Raw genomic sequence first — 25,666 nt, 5'->3', positions numbered from 1 at the left:
CAATGGGAGGTTGCTTTAAATTGAAAATAGAAGTGTGTGTGTGAATGTTTTTTAATTACAGCATTGACTGTGGACAGGGACAGACATAGGCTGTTCCAGTCCTGTTAAAAAAGTAGCTCAGTATATGGGGCCCCCTGCTGAACGTGGGCACTGGGGCGGACGCACCCTCTGCCCTGGGTCGCTCCGCTTATGGCTGAGTTACACAAATGCAACCATATACGATAAGGATTTGATTTTTGACTTTGTTGCATTGTTTGAGCATATTTTGTCATGTTCCCTGACTACATGTCCACACTCCCAATTTTTTTCAGAGGTTTTGATCTCTCAGCTGTGGAGAGTCTGTGCGCTACAGGCACAGAAACCATTTCGTAATCCAACACAGGCCTGTATGGTATTGGTTGTGGTTATTGGCTAGATGACAGAGGAAGCTGTTATTTTCATTTAAAAGCCTGTTTACAGGCCAGACTAAGACCTCCCGCCCTGTCATTAGACACACAAACACACACGCATGCTAATTCTGCTGTGATATATTAGCTTTAACGTCCAGAGAAAGCCTCTACTTAAGACGAGACACATAACTCAGGGTGCTGAGAAACTTATCATTGAAAAATCTATGGAAGCAATTAATTTTTGAATACATTTCTGGAAATAGTGATGGCCAAGAGCTTACAGCAATAAGCCTCAGATATACAGCATAGTACACATAATCTTAAAATATCTTTTGTTCTTCCGACAATCAGATTTAGCCAAGAAAATGAGCAATAGACACATTTTTGATGCAAATACTAAATCTGGCTTGACATCCTTATTTACAATAAGTGTGACATCTAAGAGTGGAGAGAAAGAGAGAATTTTCTGTGCGTGTTATCCACCCTGAAACCCCAAAGTAAGTCTTCCCACGGTCTCTGCTCAGCTGGATTATTTCCTCAGGACCATATTTAGGCAGTTGATAGCACAATTTAACCAAGAGTAAAGAGGGTGGTTGTGGTTTTCCTATTCTCCTTACTCAGCCAACACTTTCATTGACTTGCTGACTAAACATTGCAAGAGGTAGGGGGTGACAAGGGGGGTCGGTGATTGCATCAGAAAGTTAAAGGTGAAGATATGGAGTTCAAGGTCCACACTGAATTCTGTATGTGATATACTGAACAGGGGTTAAGTATGATATATGAGTTTTACTACTAATGCAGTCCATAGCACACAAGAGGTATTTGACTGAATACCAGTGCAAAGTCTCAAATGTGAAACATATGCAGTTTGCCAGACACAATATGGACACATGTATGAATCCTTGAAAATCTACCATTTATCAAAACATGAAACATGTGGGAATGTGAGCTTGTGCTTCCTTTTTATCTTTAAAAGCCATTTTGGTTAATGTTTGAACCTCTAAATTAGTATTCAGTGGGAAACATTAGGTTATGTTAAACTTGTTGAACATATGAAGAGACTAAATTGTGCTTTTTCTAGAGTAAAAGGATAGGAAACAGGGTTAATGAGTTTATTAATCCTATGAAATTCCTATTTGATTAGTAAATCTTTTACAAACAGCAATCATCCAATCATAGAGTAGCAAATGTAACAAGGAATGTCAGGTCAGTCAAACTCCAAACTTGAGCATGGAATGGATTGTGTTTGATGTAATGCAGGGCAGATGAAGGCCTGTTTTGTCCGATATCCAGGTGGCGACCTGATGGTGACTTGCTTTCCAATAAACCTTTTGGAGAAAGTACTTTTCAGTTAGTTGTAAGAGTAGTATGAGGTCATTCATTAACATGTGATTCCAAATAGCTGTCTTGGGAGCCACGTTGTTCAGTGTGTGCTTGATTTGTCAGATTTATGAGGTACTGCTATTTATTTGATTGACAGAAACTAATTTTGAAAGTAACTGATTACAGAAATATTTTTCACCTGACTTCACAGACAAACAGTGGGCCTTCCAGCTACCTGTCTCTGATAATGAACGCTTGTTGTGTTGGTATGCAGAGTTTCCGAACGGATGGTGTAGCCAAGAGTGAAAGAATGAAGGGAATCTTCATGAGGTTATAAAGATGTGAAAAGAACCTACAGTCAGGTTTGTTTGCCCTTTCAATCCTCTAGAAACACACTGCATGGTGTGAAGTGTTTATGGGACTGATATTTTAAAGAATATGTATTTGTACGACACCAAGTTCATTGTGGATGGGAGAGAGTAAGGAAGCATCAACTTTTCAAAGTCTTTATAAATTCATATTGTCTCTGAATTTGCAGCATGGTTCTCCAAAGAAAGATTGTCTGGGCTGTTGAATATTGGTTGGCCTTGTCAGCCAAGGTAGCATTGTCCATGGAATTTTTACAAACTACAGATCGCCCAGTCACATGTTAATGAAAGGCAGCGTTCTCTTGCGGCCATAATCATTATAAAGAAAGCTAAGAAGAAAGTCTGGTGACATGTTTAAAAAGCAATAAAGTGTGGGCAGGGAGGAGGTCTAGACAATCAAACAAATTTACTCATGTCCAGTATGAAGCTGTCAACACTGGCATATAACTTAGTTGAGTAATTTTACTTCTATTAATTAATATTTCCAATATTCCCATTAAGGGGGGCTCATTTATATCAATGTGGGACCCTTTGATTGGCCTATTCCCAGAGGAAAATGTTCCTGCTCAAGGCTTTCTCTTCTAAGTCTCAGGAGACAAAATTGAGATTCTCACTTCAGCCTCATTCAAGTTTCAAATTGTTCTCATTAGTTTCTCCTAAAATTCATTAGGAGAAATAGTTAAGACCATGACATGAGTCTTATTTGAGACTTAAATGAGAGATCTCATTAAGTGCTAATTTTCTTCTTTTTTTTTAAAATATATTTTTGGCCTTTTTGACAGGACAGCTGAAGAGAGACAGGAAATGTGGGGAGTAGTGAGCGGGGGAGGACATACAGGAAATGATCAACTGGCTGGGAATCGAACCAGCGACCCCTGCGATGAGGACTGTAGCCTCTGTATGTGGGTCGCTTAGACTGCTAGGCCACCAGCACCCCCAAAAGAATCCACCCCTTTAATTGTAATAATCTGGATAAATCTGGTCAGCCCTTTTGCGGCCCATATTTTAAATAAATGGTCTGTCATACCTGGAGATATGAAATCTCTATCTTTTGCAATTTCTCTCAAATCCCCTAAATCTTTGTGAAGTTGTTTTGTTCCAAACAGACTTGTAAAGGAAGGACCATATTGTGAAGTCAAAGAAGAGATCATTTGACATCTAAATATCAATCAGTCAGTCTGTCCCTTAAGCGCCTTGAATTTGAGGAAAGTAAAAATTGCGCATTTAAAAATCCTAATGCCGCTAAGGCGATGACATCATGCAGGTTGCCGGAGAAGTTGCTAAGTGCTGTCCCATTCCTAGTTCTACAGTTTTGAACCCTTACAGCCTCCTGCCCTCAATCACTTTACAGGTTACGTGAATTAAGTCAAGAAGGGCTTAGGGTTTAGGGAGGACATTGAGATTGGGCCCTAGTGTTTCAGTTGTTCCCCCTCCCTGGTGTGTGTTGTTGTTGTTTTTTTCCTTGTCCTGTTCGTGTCTGTTAGGGCGTGGCTCTCTCTCACACACCAGTGAAGGACCATATTGTGAAGTCAAAGAAGAGATCATTTCACATCTAAATATCTGATCTTGAAGTGGTTCAAATGTTTTAATGAGAATTGTAAGTTTTTGGACACTTACATTGCAATCTTAATTTTGCAGGGCACTATAAATGTTCATGGAAAGATGAGCTCAGGCTCTTTCTTTGCTCCATCTGAGCTCAACTTGAGACACAAAAACTGAGTCTGACAAAAACAAATGGATGAGGTTAGATTGAGACAATTGAGAGAGCTCCCTGATTTCTCCACCTGAGCTCAAAAGGAGTCACAACACCTGAGAAATACCTGAGAATCATTTCAGATTTTGACCAGATCTCCTTTTGAACTGAAAGGGAGACTAAGCTGAGACTTTTTACAACTTTTTTTCTGGAGGAAAGAATGAGAAACAGGAGACATAAGCTATAGTCTCATTTTGCTTTCAAACAGATCTCATTGTTGTCTAGGAGATATAAATGAAACACTTTTGAGATCTCCTCTCTAAATTTATTTTCCTATGGGTTTTGTCAATTTGGTATAAGGAAGTGTTGTACATTTGCAAGGATGGGCACCCAAAGCTGGGGTTTTTAGTTTACTTTGGATAAGATGAACTGGGTGTGGCCTGCAGAGCTTGAGAACATACAGTATACACTGAGTGTAGATGATGCTGTATCATGTTGTTTCAGCAGTGCAATGCATCAGATAGAAGGCTGTAAATGTTGAGGAGAGATCAGTTTTCCCCCGGCTGTGTTTCCTCTGGGAACATTTCTTACTGAAGTCCATGCTTGTTTCCTTTAAATCAAACAGTTTAATCACCCAAATGATTGTGGATGACAGAACGGTCTGTTCTTGGAAAATTCTCAGCTTATTATACAAACCAAGTCATTTTGGGCTGGAGCCTGAGCCTGTCTCGCTCTCTCCATCTGTTTGGAAAACAGCTGCTTCAGTATTTATTAGCAATGAGGACTGCTTCTTAAAGATTTCCTGAAATTCAAGCAGGTTCTCAGCCCTTCAAAAGCCTGTTCTTGAATCTACAGGTTGAATTCAGCCCTAAAAAACAGAAAATCCAACCATGTCTGTCCAGACGATCAGTATCTAAGGGCTGCAGACCAAACAGTTACATTCCACAGGCCATCTGACCTAGATTTAACAAGCAAAAACCAAACCACACAGTTTAATCCTCAATGTTAGCTTCTTAAGCTCAAACAATTTGAAACACAATACAAAAAGTTGCATTCCTGGGATGGCATGCTCAGTGGAGGCAGAATCATAGAAGGCTTATAACTTGATGGGCACAAACTCAACATGCAAAACCTAGAGCAATAAACACTGTCTTTAAAGGCGTCATGGGGGCTGGTTTCCTGTTAAAGCTTGAAGTCACTGTTTAAGAGACAATAAATTGAATTAATCTGTGTCTTAAAGGTTTACTGACAGAAAAAGTGCTATCATGCAAGCGGTAGGCCTATAAAGATTTAGGTTGGTGTGTTTCCTTTTCGTTAGAGCGATATTAAGTGGAAGGTACAAAAAAGTTTCAAAGTGAAAAATACAATCCAGTTTTATTTGTACAGCAGATTTAACACAAACTTCAACTTTATATGCCTTACAAAGATACCTAACATTAATTCACCATGAGCAAGCAACTGCAGAGTCCTTGAGCTGAATCAGACTTATTAGTGAACAGCCATCTGCATGGATGGGCCGAGGTGAAGTGAGGGAGAAGAAGAAAGACAGAGAGACAAACAGACATATAATTAAACAGGGTGAAATTAAATATGTTTAATAGTAGTTCAAAGAACTTGCTAATATAAGTGGGACAGATGATATCAATTGTAATTGCTGCGGTCAAGCAAGTCCAAGGGAGCAGACGATCTGAAACAAGGATCCGCAGGAATCTGAGAGGCAGGGGAGCTCAAGACTCCTGAGATGAACACATGCATTAATGGGATATGAATGCATCCTTCTTTGCACACCCACAGAACAATGGCATGCACAAACAAAGGCAAACATGCAAAGGTATTGGAACAGTGAGGCCAATTCCCTTATTTTTTCTGTAGAATGGAAACATTTGGGTTTGACACCAAAAGATGAGCATGAGACAAGAGATCAACATTTCAGCTTTTATTTCCAGGTATTTACATCTGGATCTGATACACAACTTAGAAGATAGCATTATTTGTATACCACATTTTTAGGTGAGCAAAACTATTGGAACAGATACACTTAAAATACATTAAAGTGAATAAGAATTCATATTTTGTTGCAAATCCTTTGCTTGCAATAACTGCATCAAGCCTGTGATCCATTGACATCACCAAACGTTTGCATTCTTCTTTTGTGATGCTCAGTCCCTCCAGGATTTCGCGGGATTTTTTTGTGATTGTTGCGGCCCAAAATGCCTGAATTTGCGACAGCTTTTTGAAAAAATTGTGGTGAAAGTTGCGATTTTTTATTTATTTTCCCCAATAACATCTCAGGGGCAAGTAAATATGCTAAATTACAGTAGTTTTTAGAAAACATTCTTGATGTGACCACGGTGACTGTATTTTGATTCACTTGATTCACAGAAAAATGCCATGAAAGGGCTGTATTTCACATTTACGACGGTCCCTAAATGCACCTCGCAGCGACAGAGGCACAGTCAGTTCACGGCACTCTGAAATGAATCTGCATCTTTGATGATGAGGAGTTGATCAAAACTTACTAAAGGTGTCTGATGTTTCACCAAACTGGAATAAATCAAGCTGTAGCTTTTTACGGTAATAGCGGCAAAAACGTCAAATATTAAAAAGACGTCCCCGGTTGTGTCTTTGTCACTAACGCACACCGGGGGTAAAAATCATCAATGAAGATGAGACAGATGCATGGAGGTGAGGAGAGCTGGTTCATAAAGCACACCTGCTGCAGGTAGGTGACCAAGCAAACACTGAGCCCTTCAGATAATAACTCTAGTATCTATAAATAACAACGTTGTCATGGTCACTTGTCCTGCCTGCTGTCCCCTCTTTTCACCTGTTCTCCGTGTGTGTTTTGCTGTTGAAAAGTGCAGATCAAGTGAGTTATGTTTATGTTATAAGGAAGTAAGTTGATGATGAAACCGATGATGTACAGGGGCTGAGATTAAAGTAATTGGTCAAAGTTGCGGTGATTGTATAAAATTGCAAGGCCGCGAAAAAATCGCGCTGATTGGTTGAATTTGCGTTGATAGTTGCGATCGCGAAATCGCAACTTCCTGGAGGGACTGGATGCTTTTCCAGGCTTTTAACGCAGCCTCTTTCAGTTGTTGTTTGTTTTGGGGGGGTACTCCCTTCCGTCTCCTCTTTAGCAGGTGAAATGCATGCTCTATAGCAGTGGTCCCCAAACTACGCCCGCGGGCCGGATACGGCCCGCCTCCACATCTGGCCCGGCCCCCTGAACAATAGCCTACCAGAGACAGTTTTTTGGTTATTATTTATTTCACAAATAGTGTTATTTATTTCCCGACTTTTTTCTGTGAAGATCCCAGAGAGGGTTATTTGGTTATTATTTATTTCATTAATAGTGTTATTTTTTATTTCCTGACTTTTTTTTCTGTGAAGATCCCGGAAAGGGTTATTAATATTTGGTTATGTGTGGCTTTCTGGAAAACAATAAATGTTTTACGTTTAGGCACCCCTGCGATCGTCACACTTTTTCTGTTACAAACTGACCCCGGCCCCCATCAGAGAAGGGAAAAGTTATGTGGCCCTCACAGGAAAAAGTTTGGGGACCCCTGCTCTATAGGGTTTAAGTCTGGAGATTGACTTGGCCAGTCTAAAAGCTTCAACTTCTTGCCCCCTTTGTTGTTTTTGCAGTGTGTTTGGGGTCATTATCTTGCTGCATGAAGAAGGATCTCCCTATCAGTTTGGTTGCATCTTTCTTTAAATTGGCAGACAAAATGTTTCTGTAGACTACCAAGTTCATTTTGCTGCTGCCATCATGTGTTACATCATCAATGAAGATTAATGATCCCATCCTAGAAGAAGCCATGCAAGCCCAAGCCATGACATTGCCTCCACCATGTTTCACAGATTGTCTTGTATGTTTGGGATCATGAGCAGATCCTTCCTTTCTCCAAACTTTAGCCTTTCCATCACTTTGGTAAAGGTTCATCTTTGTCCCAGAATTTTTGAGGCGTATCTTTGTACTTTTTGGCAAAATCCAGTCTGGCCTTCTTATTCTTTTTGCTAATGAGTGGTTTGCATCTTCTAGTGTGGCCTCTGTACTTTTGTTCATTAAATCATTAATCTATAGTATAGCAATAGTTTTGCTCACCTAAAAATGTGGTGTTCCTTTACAAATAATGCTATCTTCTAAGTTGTGTGTCAGATCCAGATGTGAATACCTGGAAATAAAAGCTGAATTGTTGATCTCTTGTCTCGTGTTCATCTTTTGGTGTCAAACCCAAATGTTTCCAGTCTACATCAAAAATAAGGGAATTGGCCTCACTGTTCCAATACTTTTAGAGGGGACTGTAAGTTCATACATGCACACACAGACAAACTTACTGCTAAAGCCCATAGAGAAAATAAATGTTTTAAGACTGCTGTAACACGAGTCTACAGTTTCAACAGATCTCAGATCAGGAGGCATTTTTTTCAGAGAACAGAGAGAACAGTATCTCTCAGAAAGATACTGAGGTGCCACACCATTTAGGGGATCAACAAAAAGTACCATAAATACTTTGAAGTCAGTTCTGGTTGGACAGCAAATGGATGTTTTTTTTTATTACTGGGGAAATGTGTCTTTCATCAAGCTCGTAACCAATCAGCTATCATCTGTCAATGATATAACCTCTGGAAGAAGCAGCAACTGTTTGGGAATTCCAGGGTAGGTAGCAGTTAGTGATAACCTGAGAAGCAATAATGACTTGGATGTCCATGTGGGGATTGCAAGCTGCACTTGCAGGCATATCTCTGTTCGAAGACATATACAAAGTCCTTGGATTTTCACAAAGACTTCCTGCAGCACAACCAAAGCTCACTTAAAAACTAGTAGATGATAATATATTTTCACTACTTACAGAAACCAGAACACTTCTAACACCAAACCCAGTCATGGGCCTAAAAGTTATCCATTGTTACGAAGGATCTGTAAACAGAGATCATTAAATTATTTAGTCACAGCTGGCAATCTGACTGCAGCATTTTGGATGAGCCAGAGTCTAGAAAACACAAGTTTAATTGTTTAATTCCTTGAACAAATGATGAGCCAAGTAATGAAGTAAAAGCCTACTTTTGTATCATGATAATTATATGTTCTATATCCAAAAGCAAGACATATAATTCCTGGTGTTTCTCTGTCTCTTATTAAAATGACGTCTGATTGGCTGAAGGGCCTCCCCTTTTGTTTGTACTCCTGTTAATGATTATTTTTCCATCACATGGTATAGACATCAGTAACGCCTCACACCAACAATCCGTGATGTACCCCACTTTTCTAAAACAATTTTATGATATCACAGTACAGACATGATACACAACACATCCAACCAAATAATAAGCAGATATTTCCAATGATGTCACCCCTGCAAGAAGTACAAAATGAAAACTCCTACAGGAAATGAGGTCACTTTAGTAGATTGGTGGAGTCACTAATATCATCCTTGGCCTCTCTTTGAAATGGTAGCAGAATGGATGAGAGAGGAAAAGCAGCCACCCAAAAAGTGACGTGTGTGTTACATACACCCATCTCCCTCCCTCACTCTGTGGGTCCTATTCATCAAATTTCTTTCCTTGTTGGGAACAGTTTGGACCAGATGTTTGGCCCAGCTGAGCCCAACATCCCAAACGTGGGGACAGCAGCGAAGTGGAGAGAATTTATGAAAAGCAAAAGTAAGTGAGCGAGACAGTGGGAAAAGCAGGCACACGTATGTACATCTGTGTTAGAGACTGGTCCCAACATATGTTCACCTCATTATGCTCCGGCTGCAGCTCACTCTGCTGGAATGCAGGGAAACAAACACATGTCCAAGTTCTATCCCTTGGTGACACATAAACACACACACATGCGTGCACACGACAGGTCCTACACTCTGTTAATCACAGTATCACAGAGCCCCACTTCCTGAAAACCCTCTACAACAACCCCTGCATACCCCAGCTGGACCTCAGTAATCAGACGGTTTTTACTGATGCTGTAGGGGAGTACATTTCCTCCTGGACATGTTAGTGACAGAAAAGCTGGGGAGATGCCGCTAATGAAAAGCACATGACTGGATAGGAGTGCACTCATCTAAACAATAGCTTGGTGGGTGGGAGACAAAGGGGAGATACAATTTCAGACGGGTTTTCTTCACCAGAGAAGGCCAATCCCAAGCATTTCTCAAACTTCTCATACTGAGAAAAATGTTTTTCACACACACAAATATGCAAACATGCCTATGCACCCTTCCTGTATTGTTTAAGAGAAACATCCCCATGAGATCCTGCAGTGGAACAAAATGATAACAAACTGTGACACAGTTCAGACACATGAAAGAGCCCACGATCCTCCAAAGGGAATTAAGATTAAACCTCGCTTGGCCTGAGCAGGCAAGCAGAGGGGGAGAAAAGAACCACTGTGACCTTCAGAGGGAAAAAAGCCAGGGAACAAACCCAACAGGCAGATTTGTCCACCCAGAGAGAGAGAGAGAGAGAGAGAGAGAGAGAGAGAGAGAGAGAGAGGGAGAGGGAGGAAGAGAGAGAGGGGAGGGCTAGGGACGGAGAGAAACAGGGGAAGAGAGGAAGGGGAGGGAAAAGAGTTAGAGAGGTAAAGAGAAGGAAAGACAGAGAACTTGTGACTTGACAAAAGAGGGCAGGTACCAGAGGCAGGTAAGAGACATTCTGTGTTGTTTCCAGGGAGGGGGGGCTGCTTTGGATGAGTTTTTAATGATACGATTAAAATGCAGGCAGGGTTAGGATTAGGTGTTTTGGTGTGTGAAAAAGAGAAGCAGAAAAAGCTGATAAATGTGTGTTTGCACAAACTGAGTGGTGATCCTGGCTCAGGCACCTCAGAGCATGCTGGTGTGTTTCTATAGAAACACTGTGCCATGAAGAGTGGTACTCTGTCCTGCAGGGAGCTGCAGTAAACTTGGACCATTCCCGTGCATGCACCGAGACCCCAGATTTTTTTTTCCCAGCAGCAGTGAGGTTATAATATGAAGAAATCCCAATCCCGTTTATGTATCTCTTTGATGTTGTCTTGAGCTGTTGAAAAGAATCTTTATTTTAGCAGCTCATCAGATGGAATCTGAAGTCATGTGCTTTAATTCCTCTTACTGGCATTAATGTTGTAATTTTAACCATTTTGTCATTTAAAAATCTGATGGGTCATGTTCTTGAATTAGGTCTGACCAAAGATGACAGTAAATTTAAAAAGGAATACTCTCAGGCATACAAATCGTTCAAAGTAACAGGTTGTGGGGATTTACTGTCAAGAGAGGAAAGCCAGGAGTCTTTGAAGAGTTTGCAGAGTGTTACAGAAAAACAACTGATCTCGCTTGAACTAAAGACAGACAGATTACCTCTGAAATGCAATTTTTTTTTTCTGATCTCTAGAAACAGTTAATAATAATAATAATATTTTATTTTTTTATAATCAAATCACTTGTTTTCCCCTTGCTCCCACCATCTACAGTTGTGCTCATAAGTTTACATACCCTGGCAGAATTTATGATTTTTTGGGCCATTTTTCAGAGAATATGAATGATAAGAGAAAAACTTTTTTTTCACTCATGGTTAGTGGTTGAGTGAAGCAAAATTTGTATCAAACAACTGTGTTTACTCTTTTTATATCATGAAGACAACAGAAACTACCCAAGAAACCATAAATTCTCCCAGGGTATGCAAACTTATGAGCACAACTGTATATTACATCCATGTAGCCCAGATGTAGATCATCAATATAGATCCAGTCCTTGCACTGGCACTGCAGAGACTGCCACACCCACATGAGGAAATATGTTGGCAATATACTAATACAGCATATCTGCTGGTGATGAGTGTTACAAAAGGAGGGCAGATGCTTCATTAATATTTCCATTGCATGTTTTCCCAGTAATTTCAACATCCTATATAGGACTATTTCAAGGATGCTATAAGAGACAAGTTAGAAAAAAGATTACAGTAACTTTAAACTCTGATTGTTTTCGGTTGTATTAATGTCCTAAGAACAAGGATGAAATAAGTTTCTCTGCAAAACTGTAAAATAAAAGTGAAGATGGTGTGTATCTCCTATTAGAGATTATGGGAAAATTACAAACTTATGTAAAATAAAATAGTGAATGCTTTCAGTTTATCCTCAAACACTGAGTCTTTGTGCACTTCAGCCTCTTGTGGTCAAAACAAGAATAACAAAAATACACTTTTTATTGGTTTAAGAAACATTGGGAAACTTTAAATGATTTTTATGACACCGTTAAAAAGTTGTTCCAGAGCATTTCTCGACTTTGTATGATTTTCATTAGCTGATTAGATTTTCATTTTGACGTTGCAACATCTGTAATATCACCATAAGCTGTAGGACATATACTCAATGGACAGTGGCGGACAAAGTACACAGCTTCATTACTTAAGTCAAAGTATAGATCCTCAAGGTCAAATATTACTCCAATACAAGTGAAAGTTACTCTGTCAGATTATTACTTGAGTTAAAGTACTGGAGTACTTACTTAAAAAAAGTATTCAAAGTACTTCTTAAAACATTGTATTTTCACAATACATAAGTGCAGTCAAGAATTCATAGAAGTACATCATGTTTATCTAGAAAACATTACTTGAAATCTCTAAAAACTATACCATGGAATAAAAACAGCAACTAAGTTACTACAAGCACAGACAACTTAGTTTGAAATGTTCATCTGGAATGAAACAAATGTTAAGTAGCTCAACACACTTTCTCAGGTTGGACAGTGAATTTTTGTTTGTTTGAGCAGAGTGGGAAACAGGGAGAACATTTCAAACTATAAGTATCATTCATCATTTGAAAAACCTCTAACACAGGCTGAAGATATGGACATGGGTGCTCAGGTGGAGAACTATAGCCAGCATTAACACCTCTACATGAACTGCCTGATCTGAGTTAAAATTTGCTCTGTGTTTGCTCCATGTTCAACCGTGGAGACGCACAATATACAGGTATGACTAAACCACTGAGACAAACAGAACTACACAAACACATTTTACTGTCTTAAGGATCAGATTTCAGAAAAGAGAAGGAAATTCATGAGCTGACTTCAAAGCTAAAATAGTGAGGAACTAGAGCACTGATAGAAATGTAGTGGAGTAAAAAGTACAATAATTGTCTTCTGAATGTAGTGGAGTAAAAGTAATAAGTTCCCCCAAAAAATAATACTCAAGTAAAGTACAGGTACTCAAAAAATGTACTTAAAGGCACTGTGAGGAGTTTTTCACCACCTGAGAAACAGACTGAAACCAACACTTTTGCCTCTTTATGACCTTCAAAAGCAAACAAAACCATAAACAGCAAAACTGCTACCTTCTCTGTTGTCATTTCTAATGCCTTAAACCACTCAGAGGGGGTAGGTGTCAGACCACATGATTGACATTTGGCTTTAAAAACACAATTTTTCGGCTGTTTTCATGGCAAACAATCACATTGAGTGATAAATCCGTCTGTTAAAAGACAGCAGGGTGAGGTTTTTGTTGAAAACACTAATTTTGCATGTACAGAACAAGAGATAAGAGGTATCACTTTGTCCACAATGGGGCGCCAAAATTGATATAAATCCAAAAGTTCCTCACAGCAGCTTTAAGTACTGTACTCAAGTAAATGCACTTTGTTACTGTCCACCACTGTCAGTGGGTCATGTGTGGTGTCTTTAAAAGAGAAATCACATGAAAGGCTAATTCATTTTTAAACTTAAGCCAAACCTATTCTGTAATAAATGAAAATAGTGATCTGTCATGTGAATCTGGTCAATGTATTTTGAAGGTTTTGTCATTCTGACATGTGCTACTGGGATCTCTAAACAATAGTAAGTGGTTATGATCTCAAACTTATGAGACTTACTAATCCAGGTCACAAATAACAAACCAATGAGTCAGCCTTCTTTGAGTGTTCAGTTGTTTGCCAGACTGCTGGTTTAGGCAACAGCAGCATGCAGAGCTGGTTTGGGAGAGGCTTGGAGGTTCGGAGAGCTGAGAGGGAAAAGGAAAGGCACTGCCCGGCATAGCGTCAGAGAACAATGTTGATATGTTTTTCCAGGCAGGAAGATGCTGGCACTTTGCCCTGGTTCTGCCTCCTGGTTCATAGGTGATGTTTATCAATTGGTGGCAGACATGCCTTACTGAAGCAAAGTGATTTGAAAATAATGGTGCATCTGTGCTGGAGCCTTGTGTACAGTGTTTTGACAGCTGTGTGGTGATTACTTACATCAGGCTTATGATGGCAGTGTACTGTGCTGAGAAACGAATACACGCAAAAATCCAAAACTTCAGGATCAAGGCACGAGGAATGAATTAATCTCCACTGAAACATAAACGCCTGTGGTGCCAGGTTAAACATCTGCATCCTCTATTTCTTTTTTTTTTTTTAAAGAAAGCTATCAGTTATTGAAGACGCCTTTAATGAACCCACCTCTGCTTCACTGGTTGATATTGAGAACTCTTGGATGAGTTGATATGTGTAAACATTTAAAAAAATATTAAATTTCTTCAATCAAAGCAGCTCTTGAGAGACAAACTGGCTTATCATTAAACTACTTCATATCAGAAATAAATTGTTCTCTAAAAGTTTAGAGACCAGTAAAACATAATCAACCCTCTATGTGACATTTATGTGTTCACGATGCTTTGACAGACACATATTGCCTCCATCAGTGTCTCAGTGGGACTTAGCTCTGTTTCCTTTGAGTCTTTTCATGGGTGAAGGAGCTTTAACCTTAAAGACCTGCAGTTTTCCCTTAACAACTTTCCCTCTGGACCAGTGTTAACAATGGAGCCTTTATCCCAAAACCATTTGCTTTCCTCTCCCTCATAAGTACTAATTTCCTGTATCAGTAGCTGCCCCTCCTCCACTGCCCACTCCAGTGCTCACTCTCTTTCACTTAAACAACCGAGTCACAAGCACCCATCTTCTTCTTGTTTAAACACTGATATCTTATCCATACATCTGACAGTATGACAATAGGTTATTGCAAAGTGTCTATTGGGTTTTTCTAAATCATGCACAGTTGCAACACCCTGAAAGAATCTGAAAAGGTTATGTGATAGTTTTGGTAACAAGGCTGCTCTCTTGGTGTTCGTTTGTTATTCGTTTTTGCTTAAGGTGATCAGATTTTAAGCTGAAGCAAAGGTGCAGCAAAAGTTCAGGCAGTAGCTTGTTGACAGTATTGGTAACAGCTTTGCAGTGCATCAATGATTATGATCTAAAAGAAACCTTGTTTGGAAGGTTTTACTTCACATGCCAGCTCATGCTTTTTTTTCTAAAAGGAAGTTCATAGCTAAAACACTTCTTCTCTGTATGAACCATTTTATCTAAAGCTTTTGTAAGGAATGTTTCACTGATCATGAAACTGAGAAAAGATTTACATTGATGTCTCTTTATGACCGTAGCAAGCCAAAAAAGACCATCAACAAGAGGACTTGCTATTTCTAGTTATAATTACTGTCTTAAACCACTGGCAGGGTGGGGGTGGAGGTGGATGACAGGCGTTTTTTTAAATGGTTAATGTACACACTTACTATGCATAGGCCGACAAAATCCCTTTGTACACAAGGGGTACCAGAACTGACACAAAGAAAAGGTTCCTCATGGGAGCTTTAACATGTACCTTTGTTCTGGCTTTGTTGTAGGACCATGAAGGCCGTCGTTGGACTCTTCTCTGCACTGGCTCTGTTCCTCCTTATGGGGGCAGTGTTCACCCAGAGACCTCGATCAAAGAAGCCCACCAGGCGCCCAGGCACCACTAGGAAGCCTTTTGTCCCCCAGCCTCCTGGACCATCACAACCTGAGCCCAAGGAGCCCACAGACTTCCCCCCAGTCATCCTGGGCCCACCCTCCATGTATCCCGACTGCCCCCGAGAGTGTTCGTGTTCCCCAAGTTATCCGAATTCTCTCAACTGTGAGAACCGGAACATCCGTGTGATCCCTGTCATCCCACCCAGAACCCACTACCTGTATCTGCAGAACAACTATATCTCAGAGGTGACTGCAGAGCCATTCCTAAACGCCACTGATGTCCGCTGGGTCAACTTGGCAAATAACCGAATCCATCGAATCAACAAACAGGTCAGAGGGCTTCTTTGATAACATCCATGGTTTGAAAATACCATCAAACTTTAAAAGATGCTCCAATACTGCATTTTCCCAACTGGAGTATCTGCCTATTCAATATCACTGCAATAAAAATGGAAACAAGTTACAGTTTGCTCACTTTGACCAACATAACATTTTCTGGTAACTTTAATTTACCTCTTATCACATTAATTGGTTTACTCCCATAATGCATTTTAGTCTGAATTAAAGGCGAATACTGATAACTCCATAAAAATGTGGCTTCTCTATCTCTTGTGCAGGTGTTTGAGAAGGTCCCAGCACTTCTGTACCTCTATGTACAGCGTAACGAGCTGAAAGAGGTACCTTCAGGTCTCCCAGCAAGCCTTGAGCAGCTCCGCCTCGGTAGGAACCGTATTTCGAAGATCCCTAGCGGTGCCTTCAGCAAGATGGGGAACCTGACTCTACTTGACCTCTACCACAACCAGGTGAAGCTCTTTTTAACCCTTGTATTATGTTGAAAAAAAATTACATTCATTATGTTGCGGGTCATTTTGACCCGTACTGTGAAAATCCACTCAAAAAGTTAAAAAAACAGGTTAAACCAATGACAACTCTAATTTATATTATATAAACATTTAGAAAAGAGACATACAATAAATTATTAATTCCAACACTATACTAAAGAACTATTTAGTTCATGTTTTTTTAGTGGCTTCATGTCTTCTCTTGTGCTCAGAGATGCATCTTTGTGCATTGTGCTCATTACAAGAACATTCTTGTTTCTCTTTGGGCAATATGAAGCAACTGTTGCTTTCTCAGTGAAAACAAATTTTGATGATGATGATTGCTGCATTCCTTGGTTTTCATCTGATGGAGAGACAACGGCAGACTCGTCCTCTGACTCCTCCTCATCGTAGGAAAATTGACAATCTGGATCATCAATAACATTGTCCTCAGTCTCTGAAAGATACTCTGTCTCTGAAATCTCTTCCTCTTTATCACTATCCCAGTTCAAAATCTGTGATAAAGCTTCTTCAGCTGTAATCCTTCTGGAGCTCATTTTTGGTGTGTTTGTCAAAGAGGTGACATGAGAACAGTGAAAAGGACAAGGGAGAGAAAGTTCCCCCTCTACACACACCTGGGTCTCTGGGTCTGAATGGCTATTCAAAGGCACTCAAAAAAAAGTACATCTAAGAGACATGTTTATTTGATCTGAACAGCTAATTTACGCACAGTAAAGCATCTGGGTCAAAATTACCCTTAACATCATCTTTGTATACAAACTCTGCACAGACATTCCACTACACATCAAAGTGTCCAGATTTTACACACCAGTTCATGACCCTAGATGAGGAAAAGTCACAAAGTTTCATGAAGAAAAAGAAAGGATAACCAGTACTTTGGTCAACACAAAAACTGAAAAGGGTCAAATTGACCCTTAACATAATATAAGGGTTAAAACAGCTCATCAAACTATACTAGCTTGGACGTTTCACAGTTCTGGGTCACAGATCAGATCATTTTAAGATCTGCCAAGAAAATAAGATATTTGTAAAACAACTTTTCTACTTGTGTATGAGTCAGAGAAAAAAACAACAAGCAGGGAGTACGCATTTGAGGACTATACTTTCAGTTTTCGGACCAAACACAGCGCTGTTTGATGTGGTTTATGGAATATGGTTGAGTTTACAGACTATAAAAGGCTGTTGGACAATTTAGCTAATGATGCAAGCTTTTGATTTTGTCATATACAACCTGCAGCTTAGAGGGGAGAAAAGTTGATCATGAAAGTAGCCAGACACAGTAACTTCTCAACACTTTACCACTGGTGACTTGTCTTTCAGCTGAGTGACAGTGATGTGGGACAAAACACATTTAAGGACTTGAAGAGTCTCATGCAGCTAAATCTGGCTCACAACGCTCTGAAAAAGATGCCTGCTGGTGTACCTAACGGCCTCATACAGCTTTTCCTGGACAAGAACAATATAGACGACATCCCAAAGCAAGTATACAGAGAACACTCACGGTGTCACAAAACTAATAGCCACTAATGCATCTATTGACAAACACTTGTAGGGTAGGTAGGATGTCGTTTTTTTTTTACAGTTGTCTCTCTCCTCTATTGTCCTCATGATAGAGACTACTTCAAAGAGTTCACTCATCTAGCATTTGTGAGGCTGAACCGCAACCAGCTGAGTGATAAAGGACTTCCTAAGAATGTGTTCAACGTATCCACCCTACTGGATCTGCAGCTGTCCCACAACCAGCTCGCTTCTGTTCCTCGCATCAGCAGTCACCTGGAGCACCTGCACCTTGACCACAACAGCATTGAGAGTAAGCATTCAGCACCACATTTAAGGATTTGTCACAGGGAGTAGAAATGTGTCTGCAGATTCAATAAAACATGGGGAAAAAATGATCCTTTTTAAAGACCTTTTGAGTACATTGAGCAGTCAATTCTTCTGATTATTTCATTAACTGATAATCAAGTTTATTTATGTGTTCTAATCTAACTTAACCCTAAAATCAGTCTTTATTTAATGAATGTTAAAGAAGTCTCTCACACCGAGTGACCTTGAGAGAATTATAATCCAACTCCACTGCTCTGGGAAGCTTTTTAAGCTGCTGCACAAACCAACTTGATACCAGATGCTTAACATCTGGTATCATCATGGCCCAGATAATACCTCATTACTTAAAACAAAAAACAGAGAGTGAATAATATACTTATGAGTATCAGCTGGCCTGATACATGACTACAGTACCACTGATGCCATACCCTGCTTGACAAATGTAAGAAAGGAAAAGTGCTTGTAGACACACTGGCCTTTAGTATGATGATGACGATGGAATGTTTTGGGAAACTCAAATAGGTTTTTCTGCACCCTGGTGCCCAAAGAATGACTCGTGCAACTTTCATGTTTTGAAATGGTTGAATCTTTGTTGTTTTTCAAACTATTTTTGCTCTAACTTCAGCTGGAGGATTGTTAGATCGTAATGACAGAGCAAACAATAACTTTGTCTGGTGAAACTTTGTCTAGTCTTGTGTACTGAGTAATGAAATGGAGACAACCACAATTAAAATAAAACAACAAACTCTAGCATCTACTGACAAAATTATATCTCAGATGATTGTATAGTCTGGTGTCTCCTTTGTCTACGCCAGGGGTGTCCAAAGTGCAGCCTGGGGGGCAAATGCGGCCCAAGGTCCATTTATTTATGGCCCCAAGCTTCCATATTAAAATGTGTTATTTATAGCACAGGAATGAATCCCATTCTGAATCATCTGTACATTTGTAGTTTCTTTAAAGCGCACACACAAAACTAAAGTCAATCCAGAAACGTCTCAAAAAGCTTCATATGGACTACTTGTATAAAGGCAAAGCTCTGGGAATTCTGCAAGACAGCAATAAAGAAGAAACACAAGAACGCTTAAAGTTGACAGGTTTTCAAATTAATGTTTTTATCATGATGTGAAAATGTTCTTGATGAACACTAAAAGTTCAGAAGACACAAAAGAGGACACAAGACAAGATCAAAATTATGAAATTGTGCAGAAAAGGGAAAAATTTGGTGCATAAAACTAAACTTAAAACAGAACTCAGGAAAATAATTATTTTGTTCTTAAAATGTTGTCTGCTGGTCAGAAAAGTCTTAAAAACAACATGAAAAAGAAGTGTGATGTAATCCAGATCGTGATCCTGCCATAGAAAAATAATGATACAATATTTTTCTCACACTGCCCGACCATTTTCCTCCAGAAGATAAAGTTTGCTAATGTATACATGGCTTGTGGAGAACTGAGGACTACCTAGTTACTGATTTATTGAGAAAAAAATTAAAATAATTGTTAGCAAATGGAGATTTCATATATAACTTTTATGATTCCTAAGTCTCTGTAGGAGCCGCTGGCCCTGAGGTAGTCTGACAACATCAAAAGTTGCCCTCTTTGAAAAAAGTTTGGACCCCGCTGGTCTACTCTGTCACTTCTGTGCTATGTTCATGCAGCCTAGAAAAAAGTAGCACCCGTCAGCTGTTTATGTTAAATTTCACATTCAAAGAGAAAGCAGTTTTTCAGGCAGTGCTGTACACAGTTTGTCTGCTGCATGTTGAGACAAAGCTGAACTAGTTTCTAGAAAAGACTACAGAGCTCAGATTTAAGCACACAAAGTCAATAAAAGAAATCACCAAACAGAGGCAATTTCTAATGTGAGGTGTTTCCACAATAATTTGATAATATATAACTATCTTCATGTGAACTACTGTCTGACCTTTTGTTCACTCTTCAGTTTTCTACATCTCCCAAGTACTAATCAAATCAAGATTAATATAATGATGTTAAATATGAAGTAAACACTCTTTTCAGTTTGCACGTGTCCTGCTTGTTGACGGAAAAACAACATTTTGAGGACTACATATTCATGATTGTGTGTTTTCCTAACAGGCATTAATGGCACCCTGATCTGCCCAAATAGTATTGATGCAGTCATGAACGATCACAATCTGGTGCCCAGTCTAAGGTACGTCAAACGATGTTACGACTTGGCTCTCAACAATACAAACTGGCACAGTGACACTCTTTGACAAGAAGTAAACAGGAACAAGATAATACGGGCAGTAATTATTGTGTTATTGAAGAACCTGTTCTGATGCCTCAGGTATCTGCGTCTGGACGGGAATCACCTGAGCCCTCCCATTCCAGTGGATGTCATCATGTGCTTCAGACAACTTCACTCTATCGTCATTTAGGGGGAGACTGTGCCAAGAGGCCTGGGGATATGCGCATACACAAACACCACACACACCCACACACACACACACACACACACACAGTCAGTATAAACAAACTGTTAGTCTAAGCAAAATGTGCTCACAGTGGAGATGTGTGATTGAATGATGAAGTGCACACAAATGAAATAACTGTAAAGCTTTGATAGTTCAAGCTTTTTACATATCATTGTTGCAAAATGATTTTAGGATATCCTGAGAGATAACTCACTATCTTGAAAGGGGGGGAATACTGTTTTTTTGGGGGGTGGCTTTTTTATTTGTTTTGGGGGTTTTATTACAGTTTATCAGTCATGTTGGTTTATCAAATAACAATGCAAAAGGGTAAAACAGATGGATGTCAGCAGAACCAGTTCAAAACAGACCTACCATATAGTTGAAACAGTCCAATGTGCCTGTGATTTTCAAGGTACTCCATGTAAAAATGTCATTTATTTCTTTTGACTCTCAGTCTTCTGTATATTATTCTTCTGTATAAAGAAGCTTTGTACAAATAACAGAAAAATTAAACTTTTTCTCTGATCATTTGATCATGTTTTATGTTTGATTCTGTTCACAATAGAAATGATATACTAAATAGATAAATAAACTGGGATTAGCGTGAGATTATTTCTGAAATATTCTGTGCAGTTCATGACCGTCAGTAATGTTCCTGAGCTTTGTTTAACCCTCCTTTTAATGTTTGTTTCTCTGGAACAGCAATAATGTTCCTGGGTCAATTTGACCCGGGGTATATTCAATTATCCAAAAGTGTCAGAACCCCAAAGAATACCAATACACATTTTTTTTTAATCTAATTTTTAACTCCATTACTAACCATTTAAATCAAGATTTAGTCCATTGGTGTTTTTTCATTTTCAGATCATGGTTCAATGAGGATAGCTCACTCATTTTTCATGAAAATTAATGTTAAAACTTTTTGAAATGTACATTTGAAAGCCCTAAATATAAATACAATAGTTTTTATAACAGATTTTTGTTTATCTTAGTTTAAATTTTGAATTTTTTTTTTTTATGTTGATAAATTAACAAGACACCTCTTCTGTCACATGCTGCCCAGATTGTTATGCTGCATTTAGCTGGTTTGGAAGGCATAAATGACCTAAAATACACTTTAAAAAGGGGCAATTTGACCCGCAACATAACAGGAGGGTTGAAGTAAGTCTCTTTCTTTGTTATAATGCAACAGCCCAAGCAAATGCTTTCACACATGAAATGAATGTATATTGTTGTTTGAATCAATTACAAAATTACACAGGATGAGATTGCTTTGTATTCTGCAGCTGCTGATAAAGGTCTTATCTAGTTCACATATAGCTACTGCAGCTCCTTTGCAGTGACAGTGAGCAAGTGTCAGAAAATAAACATAATTTGGCTAATTTTGAAACATCATTTTAAATTTATGTACGCTGGCTTTACATTATTCTTTACTCTGACAAGTATCAGTGAAAATAGTTGTTTGCTGAACTGTGAGTATATTATCAGCTTATTTTAATGAGCAGGCAATTGTGCAAAGGGTAATGCTAAAAGCAGATATGTTTGTCAAATCAGGGGATCCTTATGTTTGAATAACTCAGGAAAAATTACATTATAACTCAATTTCCAACACTGCTGATAAATGACTTCACCCATAGGAAAATAAATTTAGAGAGGAGATCTCAAAAGTGTTTCATTTCTGTCTCCTAGACAACAATGAGATCTGTTTGAAAGCAAAATGAGACTATAGCTTATGTCTCCTGTTTCTCATTCTTGCCTCCAGAAAAAAAAGTTGTAAAAAGTCTCAGCTTAGTCTCCCTTTCAGTTCAAAAGGAGATCTGGTCAAAATCTGAAATGATTCTCGGGTATTTCTCAAGTGTTGTGACTCCTTTTGAGCTCAGGTGGAGAAATCAGGGAGCTCTCTCAATTGTCTCAATCTAACCTCATCCATTTGTTTTTGTCAGACTCAGTTTTTGTGTCTCAAGTTGAGCTCAGATGGAGCAAAGAAAGAGCCTGAGCTCATCTTTTCATGAACATTTATAGTGCCCTGCAAAATTAAGATTTAAATGTAATTGTCCACAAAGTTACAATTCTCATTAAAACATTTGAACCACTTCAAGATCAGCTATTTAGATGTGAAATGATCTCTTCTTTGACTTCACAGTCTGGTCCTTCCTTTACAAGTCTGTTTGGAACAAAACAACTTCACAAAGATTTAGTGGATTTGAGAGAAATTACAAAAGATAGAGATTTCATACAACAGGTATGACCGACCATTTATTTAAAATATGGGACGCAAAAGGGCCGACCAGATTTATCCAGATTATTACAATTCAAGAGATTGATTGGCAGAAGCGCTGGTGGCCTAGTGGTCTAAGCGGCTCACATACAGAGGCTACAGTCCTCGTCGCAGGGTTTGCCGGTTCGATTCCTGGCCGGTCAACCATTTCCTCTCTACACCCCACATGTCCTGTCTCTCTTCAGCTGTCCTGTCAAATAAAGGCCAAAAATATATTTTTAAAAAAAGAAGAAAATGAGCCATTAATGAGATCTCTCATTTAAGTCTCAAATAAGACTCATGTCATGGTCTCAACTATTTCTCCTAGTGAATTTTAGGAGAAACTAATGAGAACAATTTGAAACTTGAATGAGGCTGAAGTGAGAATCTCAGTTTTGTCTCCAGAGACTTAGAAGAGAAAGCTTTGAGCAGTTACATTTTCCTCTGGGCAATAACTTCACAGGAAACCATCAGTTTTATCACGATGGTGTTCATAAGTGTCCTGCACAGACACTTTGAGTGTCATCAGTGGGGTCATTTAAACAAGATTTGTTTTTGTATTTGGTCATACTGTGGACATAGTCTTATTGAATTTGGTAGTTTGTGGGATTTATAATACTGCCTTAAGTTTGTGAACATGTCAAGTTCAGCTCTACAGTAAAAACTTTCAACACCTCAGAAACAGCTACTAAGACTCAGATTTAGAAACTTTTGGCAGAATTTTGTATTAAAATAGTAAAAGAGTGGGATATTATGAACAGACATTATTTTGAGCCTGTATATCTGATATATTCCCCAGCTGATGAGGTAATTCCACAGGGCCTGATTTGCTCGGAGAGCATTGTAAGGACCTCTAGTGTTCAGAAACAAGTACTAAAGTTTATTTGGCTGGTAAACACTCACAGCTATTTTAAGCAGTTTACAGACAGGTCTTCGAAACAGGAAATGTAGAATTTTGCACTTCCCTGTTGACACTTCTGTAATTAACTGTTTTTTTTTCCTTTTTTCCAATTGAACAAGTTATTCTAGTTTGATTTGACTTCCTTGTTCATTATTCTTTCCCCTGCGGATTTTCAGCAGTCATCAAAAATCACTAGAGCAGCTCGAGCAGGTTCTGTTGGTGTTTCCAAAAAGAAGTTGACTGACAGCAGTAGAATGCCTGCAGGCGAGAGAAAACTCCTGGAGGCAAAAGTGTGTGACGGAAGAATTGCAGTGTATAGGCCTACTGTATACTGTGAATGAACATTTATACAATATTTAGGAGCAGACTGAGATTATTTAGGTTACAGGTCTATAAACAAGCAAAAAAAAAAACAAGCGTGAAAACCCATCTTTAACAAAAAACTAAAGCTCAACACATTCCAGGCTCATTAGTCCAATTACTACATCTCAACAAGGAAGAATAATTCAATGCTTCAGAGTAATGACGACACCGCTCTCATGAACAGCTCATTAAATAATTATAGCTTACATTAGTGACAGCGAAGGCGTTTCTCTTCAATGACCAAATCAGTCGTCACAAAAGAGGAAGTCCTCTATCATTCCTTTTCCTTTCTTCCAATCAGGTATTGAAGCATCCACTGGAAGTTCCTGTGGTTCAAATACAACTTCCTTCTCCTGTAAACCAATCTGTGTGCATGTAATGTGCATGTGTGTGTATGTGTCTGTATGTAGTGAGCCATGCCTGGTAAAATCCCCATCGATCCACTATAAGAGGAGGCACCATGGACACTCAAAGGCACATCTCTCCAAGGACTCCTCATCAGATTTACAAACACACAGGTGAGTCTTCAGACAGGTGATGGGACCTGAGCAACCCAATATTTTGCATATTTTTGTATTTCTTTTAGACTTAATAATTGATAAAATATATATATATCAGCTTCAATTATTTATATCTGTACTTGTAAAGACATTTCCTTGACCGTCAAAATGTGTCTGTTAGCTCTCTCACCAGACAACCACAGTGATGAAGATGGTGTTCGGCTTCTCGCTCTGCCTTTTCGTCCTCCTCAACTGTTTGAGTGGACTCGTTGAAAGTGGGACACTGCATCTGAACAGCTGCTCTGTCAGTGCTCACACACACGAGCTGCGCAAGTACTACTCTGCCATACGATCCAATGCGGTGAGTTTAACTGTGGTGTAAACTTAAGAACTGAACTCTAAATTAATCACACAAATCAAGCTCAAAATGTAGCTGCCTCAACCAGAACTACACATGCTGACACAAAAAAACACACTTTAAAGATAAACTATTAGAAAATGTTTGGAGGAAACATTATGAGAATTGTAAGTTGGATGAAAACTTAATAGAGACTTTTTTTTCTGTCTGATTTTGCATCACAGATCGCTGCAGACACTGAGATTGGAGTGAAACTTCTGGATAAAAAACTAATTAAGGGTGTTCAGGTGAGTCTTGATAATGCTTTTCAGCATGTAGATCTGGATACTTTATTTCTGTCCTTGTTTTCAGATTCAAATATTGAATATTTCTCAGCCCTAAGCCAAAACCATAACTTGATCAAATGTGTGTTTGAGTGCTGCAGTAGTCTGACCTTTATTTTTTTCTGTATCAGGAGGGGCAGACATGCTGTTTCCTGCGTCTTGTGCTGCGTTTCTATGTTGAAAGAGTGTTCAGCAACTACGCCTCCTCTCAGCCACAACAGCAGCGCTCCTCCAGTGCTTTGGCCAACGCTTTTGTCAGCATCAGGAGAGACATACATAAATGTGTAAGTTAGCTGCTGAATACATGTCATAACTGAATCTGATTTGATTGAAAACATCAATAACATGTACAAA

At 39.1% G+C, this 25,666-nt stretch overlaps 2 protein-coding genes and 1 long non-coding RNA gene across 4 annotated transcripts in view; 2 read left to right on the top strand and 1 right to left on the bottom strand.

Annotated features, from left to right (window-relative positions):
• Positions 1-21,123, top strand: part of prelp (proline/arginine-rich end leucine-rich repeat protein) — a 26,139-nt gene extending 5,016 nt beyond the window's left edge. The window contains exons 1-7 of one of the 2 annotated variants that reach the window (XM_034698300.1): positions 10,330-10,418; positions 15,402-15,837; positions 16,125-16,310; positions 17,670-17,827; positions 17,963-18,159; positions 20,270-20,345; positions 20,484-21,123. In XM_034698300.1, the coding sequence (XP_034554191.1) occupies positions 15,406-15,837; positions 16,125-16,310; positions 17,670-17,827; positions 17,963-18,159; positions 20,270-20,345; positions 20,484-20,574 (1,140 nt within the window). In that variant the 5' untranslated portion in view covers positions 10,330-10,418; positions 15,402-15,405 and the 3' untranslated portion in view covers positions 20,575-21,123. Of the gene's footprint in view, positions 1-10,329; positions 10,419-15,401; positions 15,838-16,124; positions 16,311-17,669; positions 17,828-17,962; positions 18,160-20,269; positions 20,346-20,483 lie in introns of those variants that run through there. The other variant, XM_034698293.1, reaches the window with a different exon arrangement.
• The window catches only part of LOC117823219, a 22,752-nt gene continuing 14,102 nt past the window's right edge, over positions 17,017-25,666 (bottom strand). The window contains exons 3-5 of the long non-coding RNA XR_004633341.1: positions 25,423-25,561; positions 20,467-20,595; positions 17,017-18,137 (exon numbers count right to left, since the gene is read on the bottom strand). This is a non-coding gene — a long non-coding RNA (uncharacterized LOC117823219). The remainder of the gene's footprint in view (positions 18,138-20,466; positions 20,596-25,422; positions 25,562-25,666) is intronic.
• The window catches only part of il19l (interleukin 19 like), a 1,521-nt gene continuing 679 nt past the window's right edge, over positions 24,825-25,666 (top strand). The window contains exons 1-3 of the mRNA XM_034698312.1: positions 24,825-24,992; positions 25,214-25,276; positions 25,444-25,596. Of these exons, the coding sequence (XP_034554203.1) occupies positions 24,837-24,992; positions 25,214-25,276; positions 25,444-25,596 (372 nt within the window). The 5' untranslated portion in view covers positions 24,825-24,836. The remainder of the gene's footprint in view (positions 24,993-25,213; positions 25,277-25,443; positions 25,597-25,666) is intronic.

Source organism: Notolabrus celidotus, chromosome 1 (assembly GCF_009762535.1).
Source record: "Notolabrus celidotus isolate fNotCel1 chromosome 1, fNotCel1.pri, whole genome shotgun sequence".
NCBI lineage: Eukaryota > Metazoa > Chordata > Actinopteri > Labriformes > Labridae > Notolabrus > Notolabrus celidotus.
The sequence above is the reverse complement of the archived record's forward strand: the minus strand, read 5'-3'. Positions and strand labels throughout refer to the sequence as shown.